At 39.4% G+C, this 22,196-nt stretch overlaps 1 protein-coding gene across 2 annotated transcripts in view; it reads right to left on the reverse strand.

Moving 5' to 3' along the window:
- Exoc2 (exocyst complex component 2) overlaps nt 1-22,196 on the reverse strand; it is a 173,890-nt gene that overhangs the window by 85,312 nt on the left and 66,382 nt on the right. For both annotated transcript variants that reach the window (XM_040755775.1, XM_005066420.4), the window contains exons 7-11: nt 18,667-18,747; nt 12,475-12,620; nt 12,278-12,359; nt 11,018-11,120; nt 6,553-6,671 (exon numbers count right to left, since the gene is read on the reverse strand). In XM_040755775.1, coding sequence (XP_040611709.1) covers nt 6,553-6,671; nt 11,018-11,120; nt 12,278-12,359; nt 12,475-12,620; nt 18,667-18,747 — 531 coding nt within the window. The remainder of the gene's footprint in view (nt 1-6,552; nt 6,672-11,017; nt 11,121-12,277; nt 12,360-12,474; nt 12,621-18,666; nt 18,748-22,196) is intronic.

The following is a 22,196-nucleotide window of genomic DNA, read 5'->3' on the forward strand; positions in this document are numbered from 1 at the left end:
TCAGTAACCCTATGTCCTTGTCCTCATTTGATAAGCAGCATCTGCCAGGGCAACTGTAACACTAATCTCCCAACAACTGCAGTTCTTAGGAGTGCCTACCCAGTCCTCAATGGAGGTCATGGTCAAAAAGACACCAAGAATTCTTCCCCTGCTTTTAATATTTATAGTCTATCCATTTAAAGCTGGGTTTTATTTCACAAAGTGTCTCAGTTCTCAGTTCCTGTTTTGTCTGGATTTAAACAACTACGTCCATTTCTCTTATGCAGAGTTAGTCTAAATGCAGTGGCTATAACAGAAAGCCTTAAGACCCAGTGCTTTTAGGTTGAAAAGACAACAACCTCTTGTGCTGATGGGAGGTTCCTGAGGATATCTTTGAAAACTACCGCACTCTGACAACAAAGTTCTAGAGGAAATACAGAACACATCCCTTCTAAACGGTATCTAACAGCTAGAATATTAATCACCTCACAGGCAGGAGTCTCCAACAAGCAGCTACAATCAATACCAAGCTTGCACCTGCCAGGCAATCAGGTGCTGTCTCTGACACATCAAATCAAGCCACAAGTGCCATTGGGTAAGCCAATGCAATGATTTTGCCACCCTTGCCACCCCCAGTCCTATAGCGCTAGACGGAAGGGAGAAGTGTCCTGCTCAGATCCAACTATAATTTCTGGCCCCTTCTAGCAGTTACCTTCATCTTCTCAAGAGTGTCGACATGGAGCACTTACTTATACAAAGAATCACTTCAGAAATTACTAATTAGTACTGTACAGCCTTTCCTTAATAAAATCTGCCTATGACAGAAAATGAGCATCAAAAATCACAGCAAGTCCAAGTGGCTCTGCTAGCTTGGGGGTTTCAGCACAGGCCAGTGCCACTTTCCTTCCCAGTGGAGAAATGCAGGCTGATTATGAATACGTGCAGCAACAGTGTGAAGCACAGGGAGAAGAGGAGTGACACATGGACCTGGCAAGAGCAGTGTGCTGTGACAAAGACGTGTCTGGACACGAGTCCCTTCTTCCCATCGTCAGCGTACAGGCCTGTCCCGGGCTCCTGTGACTCTTACTCACAAAGGAAATGGGTCTGCAGTCAGCCACTGCTACATGTCCCTCCGGTGTCCTCCAAATCCAACACATCACCATTAGGAAAGTACGACGAATGAAGGACCCACATACTTAGTGGACCTCCTTCCATTCTGTCTTATATTACAACATATTTAATTAAGAAAATTCTAGGTATCTGCTAAAGGAGTTCATTACCAACTGCAGACTGCATGAAAGAACAATTTTATTCCTGGTAAACTTACACTTTTTTTTCTTTTAGAAACAATCTTATTTTGTATATCAATCTCAGTTCCCTCTCCCCTCATCCTCCCATGCCCCCCACTGGCTGCCCCATCCCATCTCTAATCCACTCCCCAGGGAAGATGAGACCTTCCATGGAGGAATCATCAAAGTTGTCACATCATTGATGAGAGAGTAACCCTCCACAGAGAATGAGCTCCCAAAGTTCATTTGTGCACTAGGGATAAATACTGGTACTACTGTCAGAGGTCCCATAGACCGACCAGGCCTCCTAACTGACACCCACATTCAAAAGGCTTTGTTTGGTCCAATGCAGGTTCCCCAGTTTTACGACTGGAGTCTGTGTGCCCCCACTTGGTCAGGTCAGCTGTTTCTGTGGGTTTCTCCAGGATGGTCTTGCCCCCTTTGCTCCTCACTCCTCCTTCTCTACAACTGGATTCCAGGAGTTTGGCTCAGTGCTTAGCTGTGGATGTCTGCTTCTGCTTCCATCAGCTACTGGATGAAGGCTCCAGGATAGCATTTAAGGTATTCATCAATCTCATTATAGGGGAAGGGCATTTAAGGTAGCCTCTCCACTATTGCTTAGATTCTTAGTTGAAGTCATCCTTGACCTCAGATTTCTCTTTAAACCTATAATAGCTCCCTCTATTAAGGTATCTCTTTTCTTCTCTCCTCTATCAGTCTTCCTGATCACTCATGTTCTCCTCCCCCCTCCTCTTTCTCCCACCCCCCCAACCCTGTGCTCCCAGTTTGCTCAGGAGCTCTTGTCACTTTCCCCTTCTAAGGGGGACATGTCTATCTCTTTTAGTGTTCTCCTTGTTTCCTAGTTTCTCTGGAGGTGTGGATTGTAGGCTGGTAATCCTTTGCTCGATGTCTAATGTCCATATATGAGTATATATCATGCTTGTCTTTCTGTGACTGGGTTACCTCACTCAGGATGGTTTCTTCTAGTTCCATTCATTTGTCTGCCAATTTCAAGATTCCATTTTTTTTTCCCCTCCATTGTGTAAATGTACCACATTTTCTTTATGCATTCTTCAGTTGAGGGGCATCTAGATTGCTTACAGGTTCTGGCTATTACAAATAATGCTGCTATGAACATAGCTGAACATATATGACCCTTGTTGTATGAAAGCGCATCCTTTGGGTATATGCCTAAGAGTAGTATTGCTGGATCCTGAGGTAGACTGATTCCCATTTTCCTGAGTAATCGTCACACTAATTTCCAAAGTGGTCATACGAGTTGGCACTCCCATCTGCAGTGGAGGAGTGTTCCCCTTTCTCCACATCCTCTCCAGCATAAACTGTCCTTGGTGTTTTTGATTTTAGCCATTCTGACAGATGTAAGATGATATGTCAGAGTTGTTTTAATTTGTATTTTCTGATGGCTAAGGATGCTGAGCACTTTCTTAAGCATCTTTTAGCCATTTTAGATTCCTCTACTGAAAATTCTCTAGTTAGTTCTGTACCCCACTTTTTAACTGGATCAATACAGAAAGAGGAAGAGGGAAGTGAAGAATTAGCTATATGCTAACAACTAATTAAACTAAGTTAGGTATATGAGAAATTGTATGTGTGTGTGTGTGTGTGTATGGGGGATCATGCGTGTATATGTGTGTATATATGTGTGCTTGTGAATATATATGTATGCATACATACAAACATATGGGGTCAGCACTTTCGTGTGTGTGTGTCTATGTGTGTGTGTGTGAGTGCTAGAGCACTTGTGTGTATACCTTGCTTTTAGATATGCTTGGCGCCTAGGGGTATATGTAAGGCCCTGCATTTAGTCCCCAGCACTGTGCGTGTGTGCATGCACATGCATGTGATTTCTAAAATGAAATAATAAAAGCTGCTTTCTCAAAAGGCCACATCAATCTTTTAACTAAACGTTATATACTAAAATTATTTACATTTAGCACTATTTGGACTTGGGGTTACTAATAACAAAAAGAAAAAATAAGAAGCCATAAAGTTGAGAGTGAGATGGGTTGGGGTACTAGGGGAAACTGGAGGAAGATAACATTGGATGGATATGGTCAATATACATTGTATAAATGTTAGGAGCTTTCAGAGAATAAAAACTATTGTTTAAAATTTATTTCAATAATTCATATTATTATTTATTAGCAACAAAGGTATATTTAAGCATATTCAGAAGATTAAAGGAAAAATTAATTTCAAGAATAACCCATTTAAATTTGCCTAATGAGTTTAGGGAATTATATGGTACTGCCATGAAGTCTGCAGAATAGGTTCAAAGAGATGTAAGGTACCATAGTTTACTTCCAATTAAAAAAAAAAGTTTGTAACTAACATTCTCTCAATTAATGAAGAAGTTCTACACACATTTTCAGGGGAAAAAACACTAGAGGGATCCAATTACATTTAAGGTTTTCAAATACAAACATATACAGCAATACATAACATAAAGACAGGAGGTAGGATGAGCTGGGCATGCAGTTAGGAGAGAGAGCGCTTGCCTAACACACACAAGTGTCATGGTTTGCTGTTCTCAAACAAGTGTGCAGAAATATCCCAGAAATCTGTATACTTTCATACTAAACTATCAGACTGTTTCTAACAATCGTAAGTAAGGCAATCCACTGTCAAAACACATTCTGCATGTAGCCAGCAAACAACGACAGTGCTGATCTCCAGAATCCTGCTTTGTCCTCCTGCCACCAGGCTCGGTACTCCTGCAATACGACTTCATAAAAGTCTCTCTGCATTTCCCAACCTTTTCACAATTACAGTCAAACATGTATTTATGGCATTTGAAAATATTACATGTTCCTTAGACCCAATGCTCCAGCAGGTTTGCTCACCACTGTCCTGTGCCTCTGACATCCAGAACACTGATGATGCAGCCTGACTGGATGTGACCTGTGCTCTGTACTCTGCAGTCAGAGAATTTAACAGGCATATCCAATCTTTAACCTGTGGCTGCTTGAGCCATATGATAGCTACGAATGTAGCTATCACAGAACCATAAATTTACATAAAACTGGATTTTTCTTATTGTTTTGTTTGTCTGTCTGTTGGATTTATTTGTTTTGCTTTTTTTAACTCTCAAGGTTGAGAAATTGAACTTTGCAGACCACAATTTTCTGTCCTAATGTCAAAAAGCTTAGGCATGCCAATGAGCCAGGCTAGTAGATGACAAACGTTAAAACCATTCTGGGATTCTAATGCCAGTCTAAGGAACAGAGTAGAGTAAAAAAATCACTGGTTGACACTCTTAAGATTTCCCAAGACTGTTCATATCATATGCTTTCATCTTCCCTTGCAACAAAACAATTAATGACAATTGAGGCTATGTATCAGTTCATAACACATGGGGTTTCGAAAGCATCAAACATAGAAACAGAATTGGAACTGAAAATTACATAATCCCAAGACAGCTCATTAATGGCAAATATATTACAAATGAAGATAGGTATCTTCCCCTCTGTGATGCCACAATGTTGACCTCATGTTGTGTATTCCCCACATTCCTGGGACCTGGTTGCCAATAATGTTCCCTTCCCAGATGTCTAAGGTACTGAAGCTACACTCACCAATACCCCGGCAGCCACAGTGCTCAAGCCATGAAGCTCTTTGTTCTTTTATCCCTCTGATTTTTACAACTATGCTGTCATGCTGCCATGCTGTCCCTGTGGCCACCTCTTCACTGTTGCTGTTCTAGGCTTCTCTTCTCAAAGTCACTTACTGAGGCCCCTCAGGATTCTATCCTTGGTTTTCTTTCTTTTTTCCGTCTACATGAATAAATGCATGTATTTCAAGGGACTATCTGCGTACAAACTACCTCCAAGCCCCTGAAACTTTTACTTCAACTACCTTTTGGATAGATCTGGCTTCTTTCATGACAGATAATTCCAATCCTACCTGTCAAATTCAAGCCGGGGTAAGCACTAAGTTCCATGGTTCTCAACAGTACCACCATGATAATGAGCTACTTTAGGCAGATGTAGATAGACTTCTAGGAGGCACCCTTCCTCCATCTCTTCCTCCTGGTTCTACTTCCAGACCTAGTCCTGTCCACCCTATTTCCTAAGGAGCCCAGATTTGACCATCGTACTTCACCTTCCCCACCCCTTGCTGTTCGGTTGCTGGTATCTGTCTGCCAACCTCACTAACCCTGTGACAGAATTGCTCCTTCTTATCCATTCTCTACATGGAAGCCAGTGTTTCCCTGCTTGTGGTCATTCCATCCTCCCTCCCTGCTCTCTGAGCAATCTCCTCCAGGCAGCTAACAAACTTCATTGCTTGATCATCTTAGTTGTAGCCTGAATTCTTGTAGCTTTTATCAGTGCTCAGTTCCACTTGCCACCGAGAACACAAGGCTGTCTCTGGCTCCCTTATGTTCTTTCTAGAATAGATTTTCATGCTATCCAGATCTTTCTTCTTCCTTCCAATACAGATCTCACAATACCCCTTCATTGTCCCTCAAAGCCTAGATCAGAATTTGCTCCGATAAGCTATCACGCTACTCAGTATTTCCCTGTTTCAGGAAGTGACATACTCTACAGCTTTCTACCTAGTCAGTTACCTCTGTCTCTGTCAGCATGCTGAACACACATCAGACCCTTGTGGCTGCACTAACTAACAATATCTAAAGCACAGTCAGCAACATGTATTTGCTGAATGACTGAATTAAACAAAGGAACATCACCAAACCTGCACACAAATACAGCTTTAATTTTCTTTCTTCACACTTACCTCAGAGTCATGGGCAGCGTTCCTTTCTCAAGCTAGAGGTTGCCCAGCAACTACAGAAGTTAATATGGAGCCTCTGTAAGCTCTCTTCTCAAACCAATGGCCCGAAGTACTCTTCCCAGTTACCTTCCTTCAAAAATTTGTCCTTTTTCTTTTTAATCACTTGTCTCAGCATTTTTAGTGCCTAGCTGCATGTTTAGTCCATTTTCCTTCCTCCAGGAGGCAGGGCCTGCTTCTCTTTCACTGTCTCTCTAGATAGCACTTGGTATCCACCTGATCCACAAGTGACTCCCGATATGCCTGATGAAGACGGGAACTAATACAGTTCCCACAGCATCATGTCCACCTCTTGTAAAATGAAACTCTTCCATAAGATAAAATAAAGTTTTGTCAATACTGCTAGACCACCAAACCCTGACTTTGGGTGGGGCAGAGGACCAAGAACAACAGAGACAGCTACCAATATCAAGAAAATCTGGTCGTCATTCCATTAACTACTAAGCATTAAAAAGCAAGTAGAATCTCTTGCCTTTTAGGCTCTTCATGTGGCCCTCTTTGCAGTCTTGCATGAGTTTGAGGGTCCATTTGTGCTGAGCTCCGATACACTGCCAAGCAGGATCACCAGACGCATGGAGGTCAGAGAGATACCTGCAAAAGCAAAGTACAACCTCTCCTGTTAAAACAGCAAAAGCAAAGGTTGGTGTTGTAACATCACTGCCATTTTTCAAAGAAAAACTAAACTTTAACTAGTAAAGCACTTGCCAATATTCATCTCTAATACTCTGTTCATAATGAAATATATTAAATTGTTTCATTCAATAGAAAATGATAAAGCCGTGGGGTTTTTCCTTTTTTAATTTTTTTAAAATTTCATGTGTATGCAGGTTTTGTCTCCATTGTGTATATGTACCATGTCCCTGGTGCCTGTGGAGGTACAAATATGGCCCTGGGTTCCCTGGAACTGGAGTTACAGGCCATTGGTAACTTCCCTGTGGTTAGTGGATATCCTCTAAGAGCAGCCAGAGCTCTTAACAACTAAGCCAACTCTGCAGGCCCAGCTGTAGATTTTTAATTTATTTCTTTGCCTAAGTGTCAACAAGAAAGATAAAAAACAACTTGACAAAGGTCAAACTTTTGAGGATTTGCTGAGAACGCTTCTTTATATTTAAACTTATTTAAAGAAAAACAAAAGGGGTAGGTACAAGGTGAGGGGGGAGGGAGAGAGACAGATGGAAAGAATGAGGGAGGAAGAAACCAGCTGACCAATAGTGATGAGAAGCGATTGTACTTCCCATTTATCAAACATACCAGATCCTCTGGCCATCCCTTCTGGTATACTCCACTCCTATAAATGCAGTGAACCGCATTACAGTTGGCATTAATCATCACCCTGCAATGCAAAGCATTCAACCTAAACTTGGGGTGGGTTGTTTGTTTTTTGTTTGAGGAAGAGGGAAAAATTAACTTTACATTTAAAGTCACTTCTCTCAAGTGTTTCTATTACTTTCCAGTTGTTTCACTTAACCTAGGTGGGAGCCAGCAGAGGGCACTGAGTGAAAAATGTCTCCCTTTCCAGTATGAAATACAGCCACTGGATGGCAATGTGATGCTGCTCTACAGTGACTTAAGTTAGAGGCCACTGAAATTTAAGGTCTCTCTGACAACATGCACTTACTTCTAGGGTGTAAACTAATTCACAACTGAGGAACTATTTCTCTATGAAACGTAGTGCAGATGGATGCTTTCTTAACTTTTAAAGTTTTCTTTGTGCAAGAAATAACCACATACACGTAGAGAACTTTAATATATTTCAACTGAAATTTTTCTGCCAAACATGACTCGTTTGGCCCTGAGCCCTTATATAATATACACATGTATCAACTCCAGAAGCATGCTCAAATGAACTTATGCCCTAAAATAGTTTTTAACCCTCAGCTTCTTTTGTCTTGTTAAAAATTTGTGGTCCATGATAAATGTTCATTGATGGTTACAAGCTGTGACCTTAGCCAAGTCCTAATCACTGTAGAGCATACCCACATTTCTTCAGTAGTGGGTGCTCATTACTCAAACATCTCAATTAGCGGCTAATTAAGAGGAGAAACAAATCCATTGTGTAATAAGTTCACAACAAACAAGATGTTGACCAGAAAACCAACCGGCATGTAGTTAGGAACACCCCACGCCAACCCTGACCCTCAGGAGCTGATGGCTCGAAGGTCTGACTCCTGAAAGCAGCAACTCTGCCTGCCAAGCGCTGTGGTGGCTACCTGTTTTCCCTGTGACTGTCCAGAGGTTGCAAACAGCTATGTCTATGTGCTGAGAGGGAGGAAGGTAACTTAAAGGAAGGATTTAGCCATATAAAGAAGGTACTATGAGTCTTCCTCATTTGTGAGAACACTACCCTCAGAAGAAAACCACATTCCAACAAATTACAACAAATTACATTTAGCTTAGCATAAGGAATTCAATCCAAACAAGCTCCCTAAATCCAATCTGATTTTTTCTCTCCCACAGAGCTTTTATTATCTGGGATATAGATGCAGCAAATAGTAGCTTGTATCCTTCCTTCCCTAAGAACACACTTTCTGCTCTTTCCTTCTGAGGATAACTGTTGCAACCATCACCCTACAAGGCTGCTCTGCCTCTGATACTGCAGAGCGCCTAACACTTTCTTTCATTCATCCCTCAGGTTCACTGTCCACAGCAAAGGGCAACAATTTTCTCTTGCAACAATGTTCTTGTACAGAAGCCGCTTCTTCACTGGGAAGGTCCTGGCAGTGTGCCACTGGGGCCCTTTAACGGTAGCCCAGCAAACTTGTTTTGTAACTTCAAAAATTGTAAATCTCTTCAACATATACACTATGGCCCTGAAATTTATAATAATCCTCTATCATCTTAATAATAAATTGAAGACTCCTAGAAATATTTTATGATGAATAAAAAAGAAGTTACTGTCTGAAAATTTCTATAGGCTATTTCTGTTAGAAAGTGGGATTTTGTTCTAGACTTTAAAAAATTTCTTTTCTTTTTAATACCATGCTTAAAACTGACAAATTCATTACAAAATCTCTCTTTAGATGGTACAGGTTATTGCTTTTCTTTTTCAAATGACATATTAGAGAACATTTTTGGAAAAGGCTTTCTAGGAGGGTAAGGAGGTAAATAGTCTTAATTCTAATGAGCACAGATTAAGAGTTTTAGAATTTAAGGAGAAACATTTTCAATGAGAATGGGCTAAATTCTCAGGAAAACAAAGGAAGCCCAAAGCATTTTCAGCCACCCTCAGCAGCTCCAGGAGTAGGACTACACTGCCATTGAGAGATGAACTCTGCTTCTTGCTAAGCTACATGAAGAGGATGCCTGGGGAGCCTATTTGACATACACAGCTGTGCCCAGGCTGTCTCCGCCTTTACTTGGTGTTCACAGGACAAAGCAACACAGACATTAAAGTGAAATAGACTTGACATGGCTCTGATCTCCTTTTTCTATTCATTAAAGGCTAGAAATGTAATTTTTAAGGTTAATCATTAGATTTCTCGTGTATTCTCAGTTGTATACACAGGAGTTTAGCATACTGCTGGAAGGAAATTTAGCTTGCTCACATGTGATATGGGAGTGAAACCTCCAGGCACAAGCAGCAAAGCTTCTCTGAGGTTTATTTCCACTTTAAATTTGCAATTTTGTAAGCCAGGAAAGTTCCCCGTGTATACATTTCCTCAGGAAGACAGCTGAAGAAAGTCAAGGGTGGCCTCTGACACCAGAAAAGCAGGTGTTCGGGCTGTGGTGCTCAGGTTGCTCAACCTACTTGAGTACTCTGGCCAGAAAGGAAACACAATTAGAACCCAGCCCAGTGTGGACACATGGCCTGCGTTTCCCAGGAATCAGTTTCACTGCTCTCTATCCTACATCTGCTTCCACTGTTCCCATCACTAGAAGACAATTAAGTGCTGGTCCTTAGTCCCTCCCAACAGTGTTCGGGCCAGGCCATTCTCTCAGGCCTACAGACAGTATTTCCAATGGCTACAAGATGACCAGAGGCAAACGGATGCATATATGTAGTCCATCCCATTTTTAAGATACTAATTTTTTTAATAAATTTCACTAATTAAAGAATTCATTGAATTTGGGAAAGAACAGCTTGTTCTGAAAACAGACCACACTTAAGATAGCCCAGCAGAAAATAAGTCAGCCTTTTAAATCTTAGATATGAAAATCTTACAATTTATGCTTATCTCCAAGTATGGGTGTAAGCTATGTATGCCTGTTCCCAACATGCCAGGTATTGGACTAACCCCTTAAATGGTCACCTTCCCAACAACCCTGAGACGCAGCTGTGCTGCGTGTCATGTTCTCTCTGCAGATGAAGAAACGGAAGTACAGGACTTGTGTGTGTCCCAGAATGAAAGTCTTGTTCCTACAGACATGCTCCGACTCCTCAGCTTCTCTCATCTCCTCTTATTCCCCCGGTTATTTTTTTAAAGTATTCCCAACTTAATATTTCCACAACTATTTCTCTCAATGATCACTACAGGACTGTAAACTGACATACATTCAAAGGAAAACGTTTCAGAGCCTTTGTTACTATGGCACATTCCAGAGCTAAAAGTTCCCTCTCGGGAGTACTCTGCACTGAGCCACAGTGGAGCAACCACCTTGTGGAGCATGGATGGCATCTGCAGGGTGCAGCAGCCAGTACACCTGGAGTCACATGGTGACAATCACTCAGTAGGAAGAACAGCTGACTGAGCAATGAGTTGCTTTTCCTTTGGCCAACCTGGCAGGTCATCTTTCCTTTAAAGGGGCAGTTCTCTATAACTGTTCCCAATGTATTCATATTCAAGGAACACACATGTCCTATTCCAGATCCCCCCAAGTTTCTACTGTCTTTCCTTTCAACACTTCATTAGTCTCCTGACTGCCCCCAAATCAGTTTTGCAGGTTTCACACTATATCCCATACATACACGCAATCTATCAGAATTCTTACTTTTTTACCTTATGTAACGCTTTTGGTCATGTAAGGTTGATGGGGTCTCCAGCAATTTCTTTAGAAGTAATTCTCTTAGATCTTCAATTCCTGCTTCTACTTCAGCATAATCTATTTTTAAAAGATGTAAGATTCACAGAACTGAACTTAAAATCAAATTTCAGAAAGCAGAATACTGGTTGCTTTTTGACTGAGAAGAGACACAAGGGACCTTTGTGAGGGATCAAAACACACCATCCAGAGTGTATGAGAGAGCATAAGCATTCGTCAGAATTCAGTGACCTGTGACATGTAAGGTCTGTGCATTTCACTGCATGAAAATTTCACCACAGTAAAGAAATAAATTCTGCTTTTTGAGAGCTTATGGGTTTCATTCTTTTAAATTTAATAAGACCTATGGTATTTACCCTAGTTAATAAATTTTTAACCAAAGGATATTTAAGCTTTTTTCCCCCTATAAGCCTGGTATGCAGAGTAATTTTTAAAAGTATTGAGTATGCTTTAGAGTAAGATTAGAACTCATAAATACACTGTTTTAGCTTGAAGAGGGAAAACTGAAGTGCACATTTCCATGTCTGTAAAAGGCTTGTCGCTGCTTCTTTCCCCTCATGAAAGCTTTTAATAGCATTGTGGTTAATACACAGCGAAGAGTATCTGAGACTAGCCCCCACCATAAATGTTCATTCCCACTACATGGCAGGAAGAAAACTTGTGAGGTTATCTTAAGCTAATTGTTTTACATTTTAAAGAAAGCAACACATAAACAAGATCTAAATTTCAAGTACCACTCTTTGTAGAATATACACTCCACAGTCTTAGGAAAGGAAAGGAATGGTATGGTATGGAAGTAAAAAATTCTTTTTTTTCTTGTTTTAGTAGTTTATTTATGCATTCATGTTACAGAAATGAGTTGTGTCAGAAATTCCAAGACCTGGAATTAGATGATAAGTGAGAAAAATCAAGATAGTTTGCTTCTCTATATCAGGTTCATTCTTTTGTTTCACTCTTAGCTTTGATTGACATTTCTTTTTAAAATACATCCATGTTCTTATATATTTAACCCCCCTCTGTATTATGTAATTTTGAAAAAAAATATATCTCAACTTCTCTACATTTCAAAGCTGTTGTCTCTAACATTCTTTATTTTTATTTTTAAATTTAAATTAGAAACGAGGTTGCTTCACATGTCAATTCCAGGTCCTCTCCCTTTGCCTCCCCTCCTCCCACGCCCTCCCACCAGCCCCTCCAATATCCCTTCATAGGCTTACATTTCTTGAAAACTTGCACCTCTGTTTTCCCAAAGAGCGACTTGGCTTTTTCATAATCATTAATAACCACATCATAATCCCCCTGAAAATAAGAAACACACTATGAGATCATCAGGAAAGAACAGTAAGCACATTGGTTAATATAAAATAGTTTAAGATTGGCAGCATCTATAACTGTATATACACATATACTATACCTTTTGAATATTCCGTTTAATATTGAGAGGAAGGTTGAAGAGAAATTTAAATCTCTGAAGCACGTTGAGTGCATTCCTGGTGGAATCTGCCTTGTCTTTTCGACCTAACACTTCTTGAAATAATGTGTCAGCGGTATTACTTGCTCCTGTTTCCAACACACAAAAAAGGACATAGGTGACAGTGACTGAATTTGAACAGTAAATACAAATTGCTACTGTATCTTTACACTGAAATTCAGTAGACATTTTTAAAATGATACCTATATACAGATCTGTCATGTTTTGCTACAAAAAATTTGCCTAAGTCCTTTTATATGTTAAGAATGGTATCTGCTTAAAAGTAACAATATTTACTAAGCCCAAGTAATTTTCCCCAATAAACCTATACTTATTTTAGTTACAATTCTAAAATTTTTAACAATTGTGGGTGCTTATGCTATTTCATTATTTTGGACAATAGGGAACACACACACACACACACACACAGACACACACACACGCCAGTTAAGTTCAATTAATTGTGAATCAAACTATCATCAGGTAGTAAATGAGATATGGGAAACTGTTTTCAGAAAAAAATTTTAAAGACATTATAGCTAACCCTACTTTTTGACAGAATTATCCCTCTATGTTGCAGGGATAGATAATTATATAAACCTAAATGACAAAACCAAAACACAGTATCATTACTGTTTCTTAAATCAGCAGAATTTTATAAAATCAGGTACAAACAGAATATTTCATAAGATTCTTTCCTTTAAAAAGTACGAATTGTAAGGATCACTTTAATGAATGCTATTTTTCTAAGGCAAATTTTGCTATGTGCAAAAATAGTTTAAATTTTGCAACATGTGAATTATTTTTAATTAGCTACGAGGAAAACAGAGAGGATAAACTGCTTTCAGCTGTGTGACCTGCTTGTAAAGTTTCTACATTATCTGGTCTAGTGACTATACTTTAAGCAAAGATGAAAAACTCACCTCGTCTCACTGGGTGGCTTGCACACCATAGCCACACTGTGGGTGGCCTGATCCTGTTAAAAGTCGCCTTTGTAACATGATTGTTTTATCTAAATAATGTTTAAATTCTGTTGAAATTTTAAAGGTCTGATATAAAAACTTCGTTTGGTCAAGAGAGCTGTTTTTCCTACATGCTATTTAATGTGGATACCAAACCTCTATTGTGGGATGAGAAATACATTTCCTTCTAACCACCAAGACATGAAATAAAGGCTTGAGTGAGTATTTGAAATCTGACTAGAATTTTAAAACTTTCTTCAAGAAAAAATATCTTAAAGCATTTACTTATCATTTTAAAAATAGAAACTTCTTGAGTTTAAGCTTTGTGACTGAATAAGCACAGGGAATGGAATCTTTTTAAAGGGCTACTTATTTATATGTGAAGTTTTGCTCTTAGACCAGCAAATTCCTTTTTCCATGCAACAAAAGAACACAGCAACCAGTCTGAGTTCAAAAATGAATTATTCTCATTAAAGTAACAAGAAATTTCAAGCTAATAATTTTAAACCCAAATACATGAAAACAAGAACAGGTAGAAAACATACTATTAAACAAATATATTTTCTAGAGATAGTTTTTGTAGGAAGAAATTATAAACTATGAAAAAAATTCAATTTATGCCAAAATTTGTGAACTGAGAATTTGAGTTTATACAAGGTTGAAAACTATATAGACCAATTTCTGTCAAAAAATTATGATTCTGCTGTGATTTTACTGTAGTCACAATAAAAATATAGTTCATATTCTGATGCTGGGAGAGATAGTAAATGATAAAACATATGAGAGATTAATGAAACCAAAATCTACAAAGCAGTCACAAAGTGCTCAAAGTATCTTTCTTTTCCAGGAGAAAAAAAGCACAGTGCAGGACAGTGGGGCTCCTCACATGTGGGACTAATGATGCTGACAGAGACATCAGCGAGGTGTCCAAAAATCCTCTGACAGAAATCCTGCTTGTGTGCTAATCCACACACATCTTGCTCCATCCTCAAACCACGAGTGACCACAGAACAACTGTATCTGGGTTGAATGGCCATACCTTTGCCCTCAGACGCTAACGGACCCTTATGTGGGTCTGAAACAACCTCATCAAAGAATGGCATCCCTGCAGTTGATTTGGACAATGACTGTCACTGTCTCACAGTTACACATGGGCCCCAGAAACTAACTGACAGCAAAGCTGCTATGCACACCACAGTGGTCAGCACCGTGGCTGGACTCACGGAGCTCTAAATCATGCCCCAGGGAAGAAGTTGCTGTCATACTACACACTGGTCCATTACACTCATACCTGCTCCTTACAGCCACCTAGAAAATCTAGTTTTCTCATTCTAATAGTGTCTTATAATTTCAGGCATGCTTATTTAAAGTAGACATTATGCTGCTTTCTATTTCAATGTGACCACACTGGTCCCTTCTTTGTCCTGACAACTTGAGATGTGCAATCACAGAAGTGGGGTGTGTACGTGTGTGTGTGTGTGTGTGTGTGTGTGTGTGTGTGTGTGTGTGTGTGTGGTGTTGTGCCTCATGGGAAGACAGGGGCTGGACAACACAGGCATTCCCAGCCATCACACAGTTTGTTCCCAGAAAAGACAAGCTATGTTAGAGCACAAGAGAAAACATGAAGGCTGCTGGAGAATTAAAGTACCTCAAAAATGCACACTGACATTTAGCAAAGGCAGCACCCCCACCCACCCAAAGACCAAGCCTACTTTGAGTGCATGTTTCAACAGGCGCCAGGATGACTAGCTAGCTGCTCTCCGTAACTGACTGCTAGAAGAGAATGTCTGAGACAGTGTGCACTATTACTAACACAGACATGCCCCACCCTGGGGCCTGACAGATCCACATCACACACACACGCACGCACACACACACACACAAGGTGTCACCAGGAATGACAGCCGAAGCTGGAAGCTCTCATGAACCAATTTGTTTCAATACAAGTTTGGCAAAGGCTAAAATTAGGGCTGGTTCGTCTTTTTTCTTTCTGTGTGCAATTTACTAAATATTTACTGGCCAATTAATTAATAGAACTCAGTTTCTTTCTCACAGACTTAATTCTTACTGATAATTACTGATTCCTTACTACTGTTCTAAGCCTCCAGTCTGGTCATTTTCATTTATACATGCTGCTTGAATTAAATAACTCAGTCTCGTTTCAACTACTATCTGACTATGTGCCAATATCACCTCAGTTAAGGGTGGAACCTAATGAGCCCCTCCCCAGTCCATGCTGGAGTTGTGATTGGCTTCATCTTGTGCAAGCCCTGTGCAGACAACCACAGCTACTATGAGTACATGATAACATTTCACAGCACTCTTCCTCAGCCTCTGGTTCTTACATTCTTTTCACTTCCTCTTCCACAAGGTAGAGGGAGTGATTCAGATGAACCATTAAGAGCTGAGTTCTCACATTCATTCACATATTATCAACACCTGGGCCAGTTATGAGTCTCTGTGTCTCTGTGTTAACAACAACCCACTGCAAAAAGAAGCTTCTCTGAACAATGTTGGGAGCAAAACAAATCTATATGAGTAATCAATCAATCTCTCTCTCTCTCTCTCTCTCTCTCTCTCTCTGTCTCTCTCTCTCTCTCTCTCACACACACACACACACACACACACACACACATTTAGAAGGCAGCTTGACAAGAGAACTATAATAAAAACAAGAATAGGTTCCAGACCAACTTTACAGTACCAGGCACAAGCCTAAAAATCACAAGAGACTGGTTACTCTCACAATAGTCATGTTACTAATGCACTAGTGCATATATCTTGTCTGGCAGGTCAGTTTGATAGCATGCTGGGTCCAGTTCTGGGTAAGACTGTATTGACGATGTATTCTCTACTCCAAAAGCATTGAAAGCTCATTTGCTTTATTTAACATAAGGAAGTAGTAAAGTCAAGAAGATACTCAGTGATCAACTCTCAGGAATCCCATTTTCAGGTTGCACATAAACTGTAAAGAATTTTCTCCTTTACTTTCTCCTTGTGTCTTAAACCTGGAGTCAGCTCCCTTTTTCTTCATTTGAGGCTAGAAATGTAAATGTCTCACAAACTACTTTTCCTTTTTTATTGCACATATACAACCAATGATCCAATACTGTCGTCTTTATTTCTGCCCTGCCATGGGATCCTGGTCCAGTTCATCTGTTGAGCTCACTACGACTGCTGCCCTTTATCTGATCTCCTATTGAACCAACAGTGGTACCATCTAGTCTATTCTCCTCAACACTTCATCACATAGCTTGCTCACTGAACTCCTTTAGAGCTCACCATCTTCAAGACTAACTCTATACTAAGGAGAACTTGAATGGGCACAGCAGGCATCTATATCACTCTCGATTCACTGGCTACAATCTATCTATGCCCTTTCTACTGCCACTGCCTCCTTTCATGCTGCTGAAGACCTATCAGAGACACAGCTGTATCCACCTATTTCACTGACAACCTGCTTATCTAACTGGCTGCACCCTACTTCTCTTCTAAGGCACATTTGATGATTTTCATATTCTCCACTCTGAGGCCAGTGGAAAATGGGCACTATGCTGGGAATGGCACCCAGAGCCTCACTTTGTGCCGGGCAAGTGTTATAACACCAAGACACTCCTCCCCTAGATTCCTTACATTCTAGTGTGAGTTCCAGATATACCCCTAGATTATGACCAGCAAAACATGTATTGCTGAAGATACTAAGAGAGTATGACTCAATAACCTGTTTGCATGTCCATATTTTCTGAGCAGTTACACATAGTTAGACACAAAGCACAGGTTCTATCTTTATTATCCTGTGATATATACTAATGAGTGCTCAATAAATGCTTATAGAGCCAAGGACTATAGCTCAGGATTTAAATCGATGACAAGCATTCTTTCTACCCAAAGAGACACAGCACAGTATAGAAAGGCCTTATGAGGCATCACAGAAACAGATATACAAGTTGAAACACAGCAAAGTGATTTTAGTCATCATTAGGAACTATGTCAGAGACTGTGCTATATCACCTTTTAAAAATTACTCAAATAATCTCACTAATTTGACATGATGACAACTCCAATGGTGCGAATAATACCTTTGAGAGAAAATATCCTTCCAAACCTTGAACATATCTAGCAGCAATAATACAGAAATGGTAAATATTTGTTTGGGTAAAATTCAGAATATATCCATTTTAACAAAGTTTGTGTCACGGTTCTCAGAAGGAAAAGCACAGCAAACCTCAAGGTAAGCAATAATAATAATAATAATAATAATAATAATAATAATGCCTGTTAAATCCACAAATTTAGGATGAAATGTCCAAGTATTCAAATTCCAACACCAAGGAAAGCCTACAACAAAGTTAAAATTCTTTATACAAAATTCTTTCTTGCTGACATCACTAGCTCTATGAAGAGATGGTAACATAAGGGCCCAGAATATTCTATTCATGAGACTAAACCAAGCTATAAATACAAAATTAGCTTTTTATCATAATCCTGTATTTATAAAATCCCTAAAAATCTATGTGAGGTTGCCTGTTTTTTTTTTAATCCTTTCTTCACAAGGAAATCATATATCCAAGGAGATTCTTATGAACATCATTGCTTTATATTGCACATTGACTATAGTGTGAAACATAACTTACATTAAAAACACTTATGCTACAATAAAAACTAATTCGTCTGGTGAGTTTCTTCTAAGTTATAAAAGTAAGCAACTTGGAACGTTAGAAAAGGGAAAGTGGAGGAAACACCAAATGTGGGGTCTGTTGGGTCTACAACTTTTACAAAATATTCCAGGGTATATCCTGTGGGGAAATGCAATGTGTAGATAAACAAACAATGCTTGTGCAGCTGCTGTACAGGAGCTGAAGCTCTGCACTGTGCACTGGCCCATCTAATGATGGAGACTCAGGTATCTGCTCAGTGGTAACCCTGGCTGCTGTCTCAGTGCTGTCTGCTTCAGGGTAGCAAATGACAATTCTTGAGAAGTATAACTCCAGATTACAGTAAAATGCAAACAGATTCATTTCACTCCTTCCACTGCCCTTCAGGTTCCTTAAGTCCGTATTTAGAAGTGAATGCTAAAACACAACTCATGACTTTGCCCTGGGAAATCCTTCGGAACTGCACTATACTTTGTTATAAAGGCCATTAATAGCCTTGGGTAATAAAGCAAACTTACTGTTGAGGACATTCTCCAATTTCTGTGTCATGGACCCTTCTACTTTTTCTGTACCATCTGCTTCTAGTTTTTGATGAATAGCTAGGAAAAAACCAAACAAACCTAGTTAAAATGTGAGCCACTTTAATGGACAGAAAGATATTTCATAAAAATAACATTTTGATGCCATTTTTATAAATTATTCTATTACTTTTACCATTCAAGAAGAATAGACATATGCAATATTCTGGAATGGAAAAAACCACAGATGACACCATTTACGTCGTTCACAGCTTAACATTATTAAATTGGTACATAACACACACTCATCTGGGCTTCAAGACAGGGTGAAAAAATGAAATGAAAAGAGAAAGTGTGATTTCAGGCACTTCGAGTATTCAGCACAGTCTTCGAATGTAGCCACAGGAAAAAGCCTTCTTCCTCAGCTTTACTTTGTAAAACAGAAGCACTATATTTGGATTTTACCAACCTCAAAATTTTAACTTTGAGCCAGGACTATAACATGAGGAATATATTTACTCCTCTTATAGTCACAATAATTTCCTGGAAGTTCCAAGGAAACATTTCACAACAACTATCAATGGACCACTTAGTAATATATGCTTAAAGCTGTTACCTAGTGAAGGGGAGGGGGGTCAAACAGCTATCATGCTTCTTTTGATAAGGGACTATAATTTTAGATTGGAAAGCTGAAGCCAGAAGAGTACGCACGAGTTATACTGTGACCATGCACTAAGCGCTATAGTTCTGAGATGCATGTGTCACCCACTGACACTGATGCACATCCCAGTATTTTTATTTGAAGGATGAGAAAGCTGTGACTCCACACATGAAACATGCTGGAGAAGGTCACAAAGCCAAACCTGCAATGTGAACTGAAGCAGCCTAGTTCCAAGCCTTAAAACCTCATCCCATGTTGCCTGCATGGCACAGATCAGTAACTCGCACTACCTAGGCTTCTGTTTTCATGTCTGTAAAAGGAGAGCAGTAAACTTACTGTGCCTTGGGGAATTGTATTCACTTGTAATGAAAAGGTTACCCCTCAATATTTCTACTTTTCCACACAATTTGCTCAAATGAAAACCCGAATCCAAGATTCATTCTGATCTTTCAGAATTAACATAGTGAAATAAACATCACTCTTAACTATTAGGTACTCACTAACATTCAAACGGTGAGTCTGTCCCAGAGTGTGCTTGATAACCTAGGCACAGGTGCCAGATTTAGACTACACAATCAATTAAACAAGCCTGCTCCATACAAATGTGGATGTGTTTATTTCTTTTATGAGACTTATATAACTCAATTTGACCCACTGGTCTTTAAAAACTTAAGAGTTAAATTCAGGGTTCAAATGCTTATGAATATGTTCTCAACTCCAGAGAACATTTATTTTTCTGCTCCTTATAATTAGTTTTTAATCCTAATTTTGCCCTTAATACTATATTTTCCTGTAATGCTACCTCAGTTTTGTTTGAAATTCTAAAACAAACAGACTGCTCCTGTATTGAAATTGAATAAACACATTCATAAAAAGAAAAACAAATATATGAGGGAGGAATAGTCACTACATATTTTAATTGTCTTAGCTGATTTGGAGTAAAGAAAAAGTGATTTCTTTACTGTCACAAACTTAAATTATATGTTAGAAGTGATCCAGAATGTTCCTGCACATCAAAGCTAAAACTTACATTCAACTTGTAAGGGTAAATGGAAGAGACTGTTCCAACCTCTAAGCATTAAAAGCTCAACTAGGAGACTGATCCAGGGGAGATCTGCCCACACTGTGTTTAATGCTGCTGCAATGCTCTGGCAAGCGTGGTTGCGAAAGCAGAACCAACACATGTGTCGCTCACTGTGCAGGACCACGCGTGGCCTGTCCCGAGTGTGAAGGTAGTACATTTTACATGTCAGTGTTATTCTCTTAAGTCTAAATTAACATTAAAGGAAAACATGCAGCCACATTTTCTGATGCTGACATAAGCCATCAGCGATCAGCAGGTCAAGATGGGGTGACCTGGTTCCCTGAGCTCAGTTGGCAGCCCTTTCTGCTGACAAAGCAACTGCCTCCAGCCCATCTCTACCACAGCAGAGGCACTGTCAAGCTGTCAGCCAAGCATGAGGACTGAGAGACACAGGGATCTGATAAAGGCAATCCTATTTTCCAGAAAATTAAACCAAATAACCCAGTGTCTGGTTCACTGCCCTTTTATTTTCTCTGAAAACATTTTTAAATAGAATAACTCAATAAGCAACTGGGTACATGATCACAGGTTTGTTATTGTTTCTAATATATTAAAAACTTAAATATGTGCAGCAGTTGAACATCATAAGCTTAAATTTAGGAAACAAAAAGGTATTATAAAAGCACCAGTCAGAGTAAAATTGAGGTCCTAGGAAAGTGTCTATTATTTCACTAGAACTGTATCATCATTTCATTTAACTTGAGTAAAACACACACTGAGTAAAATATGAAATTGCAAATTAAATAAAAAAATTCAAAATGCCTGAACATACACTTACATAGATGCCATTGTTAAGTGAATCACTAAGAATGGGGGTGTGTATGTGTTTGTTTCAGTATCGATAAGAATGCTGGTAGCGATAAGAATGCATTGCTAGGTAAGGAGAGAGAGAGAGAGAAAGAGAGCATACACACACACACACACACACACACATGCCATTGTACTTATGGCTAGCTAGCCTTGGATTAAATAGAACATTAAAGCCAGAGCAGAGACAGTTAAACCACAGAGCCTCTTATCCTGAAGTCATCATCATCATCATTTTTTTTTCCTTACAGCCACCTTAAAAGCACAGCCACAGTTAGTTCCAGGCCTATAAAGGTAGGCTGTAGCCTCGTCATGTTAATGTCCCAGACTATGAAGGTTATACTTAATAAAAAAGAGATGGAAGGGGTGACCAATGGTATACTGCTAATTCAAATTCATTAAAAAGCTTTTTATACATTCAGTTTCTATTAACTATCACAGAAAACTTCTGTCACTGTTACAGTTTAGGTTTGAATGTCCTCAGGAACCCACATGTGAAAGGTTTGGTTACACATGATGGTACTAGGATGTGCTGAGTCATTTGGGCACACCCTTTAAGGGAATAATGGTGCCTTGGTCCCTGCCTCTGGATTCTCTCTGCTTTCTGTTGTGCTCTGCCATACAACCCCACGATGATATGATGTCTCATTATAGGACCAAAGCAACACCCATTCCCAATCCTAGGCAACTTGGAACAAAGCCCCAGAAGTTAAGAGCCAAAATGAACCTTTTTTTGTCAATTATCACAAATATTTCACTACAATAAAAGAAAGCTAACACACGGTGATTAAACCATAAATTACATTTAAATTAACTAAGTAACCTGTGATCCTTTTCTTCCCTAATTATATTACAAATACAAATAATAAAACAATTCCAGATGCCACATAAAGACAATAGGTAAGAATGACTCACTTAATAGCATGCTGCCTACGCCACCTTTGTACATCAACACACAAACAATAGAAAATGCCAAAA

This window comes from Mesocricetus auratus, unplaced genomic scaffold, assembly GCF_017639785.1.
Source record: "Mesocricetus auratus isolate SY011 unplaced genomic scaffold, BCM_Maur_2.0 Super-Scaffold_100013, whole genome shotgun sequence".
Classification (NCBI taxonomy): Eukaryota; Metazoa; Chordata; class Mammalia; order Rodentia; family Cricetidae; genus Mesocricetus; species Mesocricetus auratus.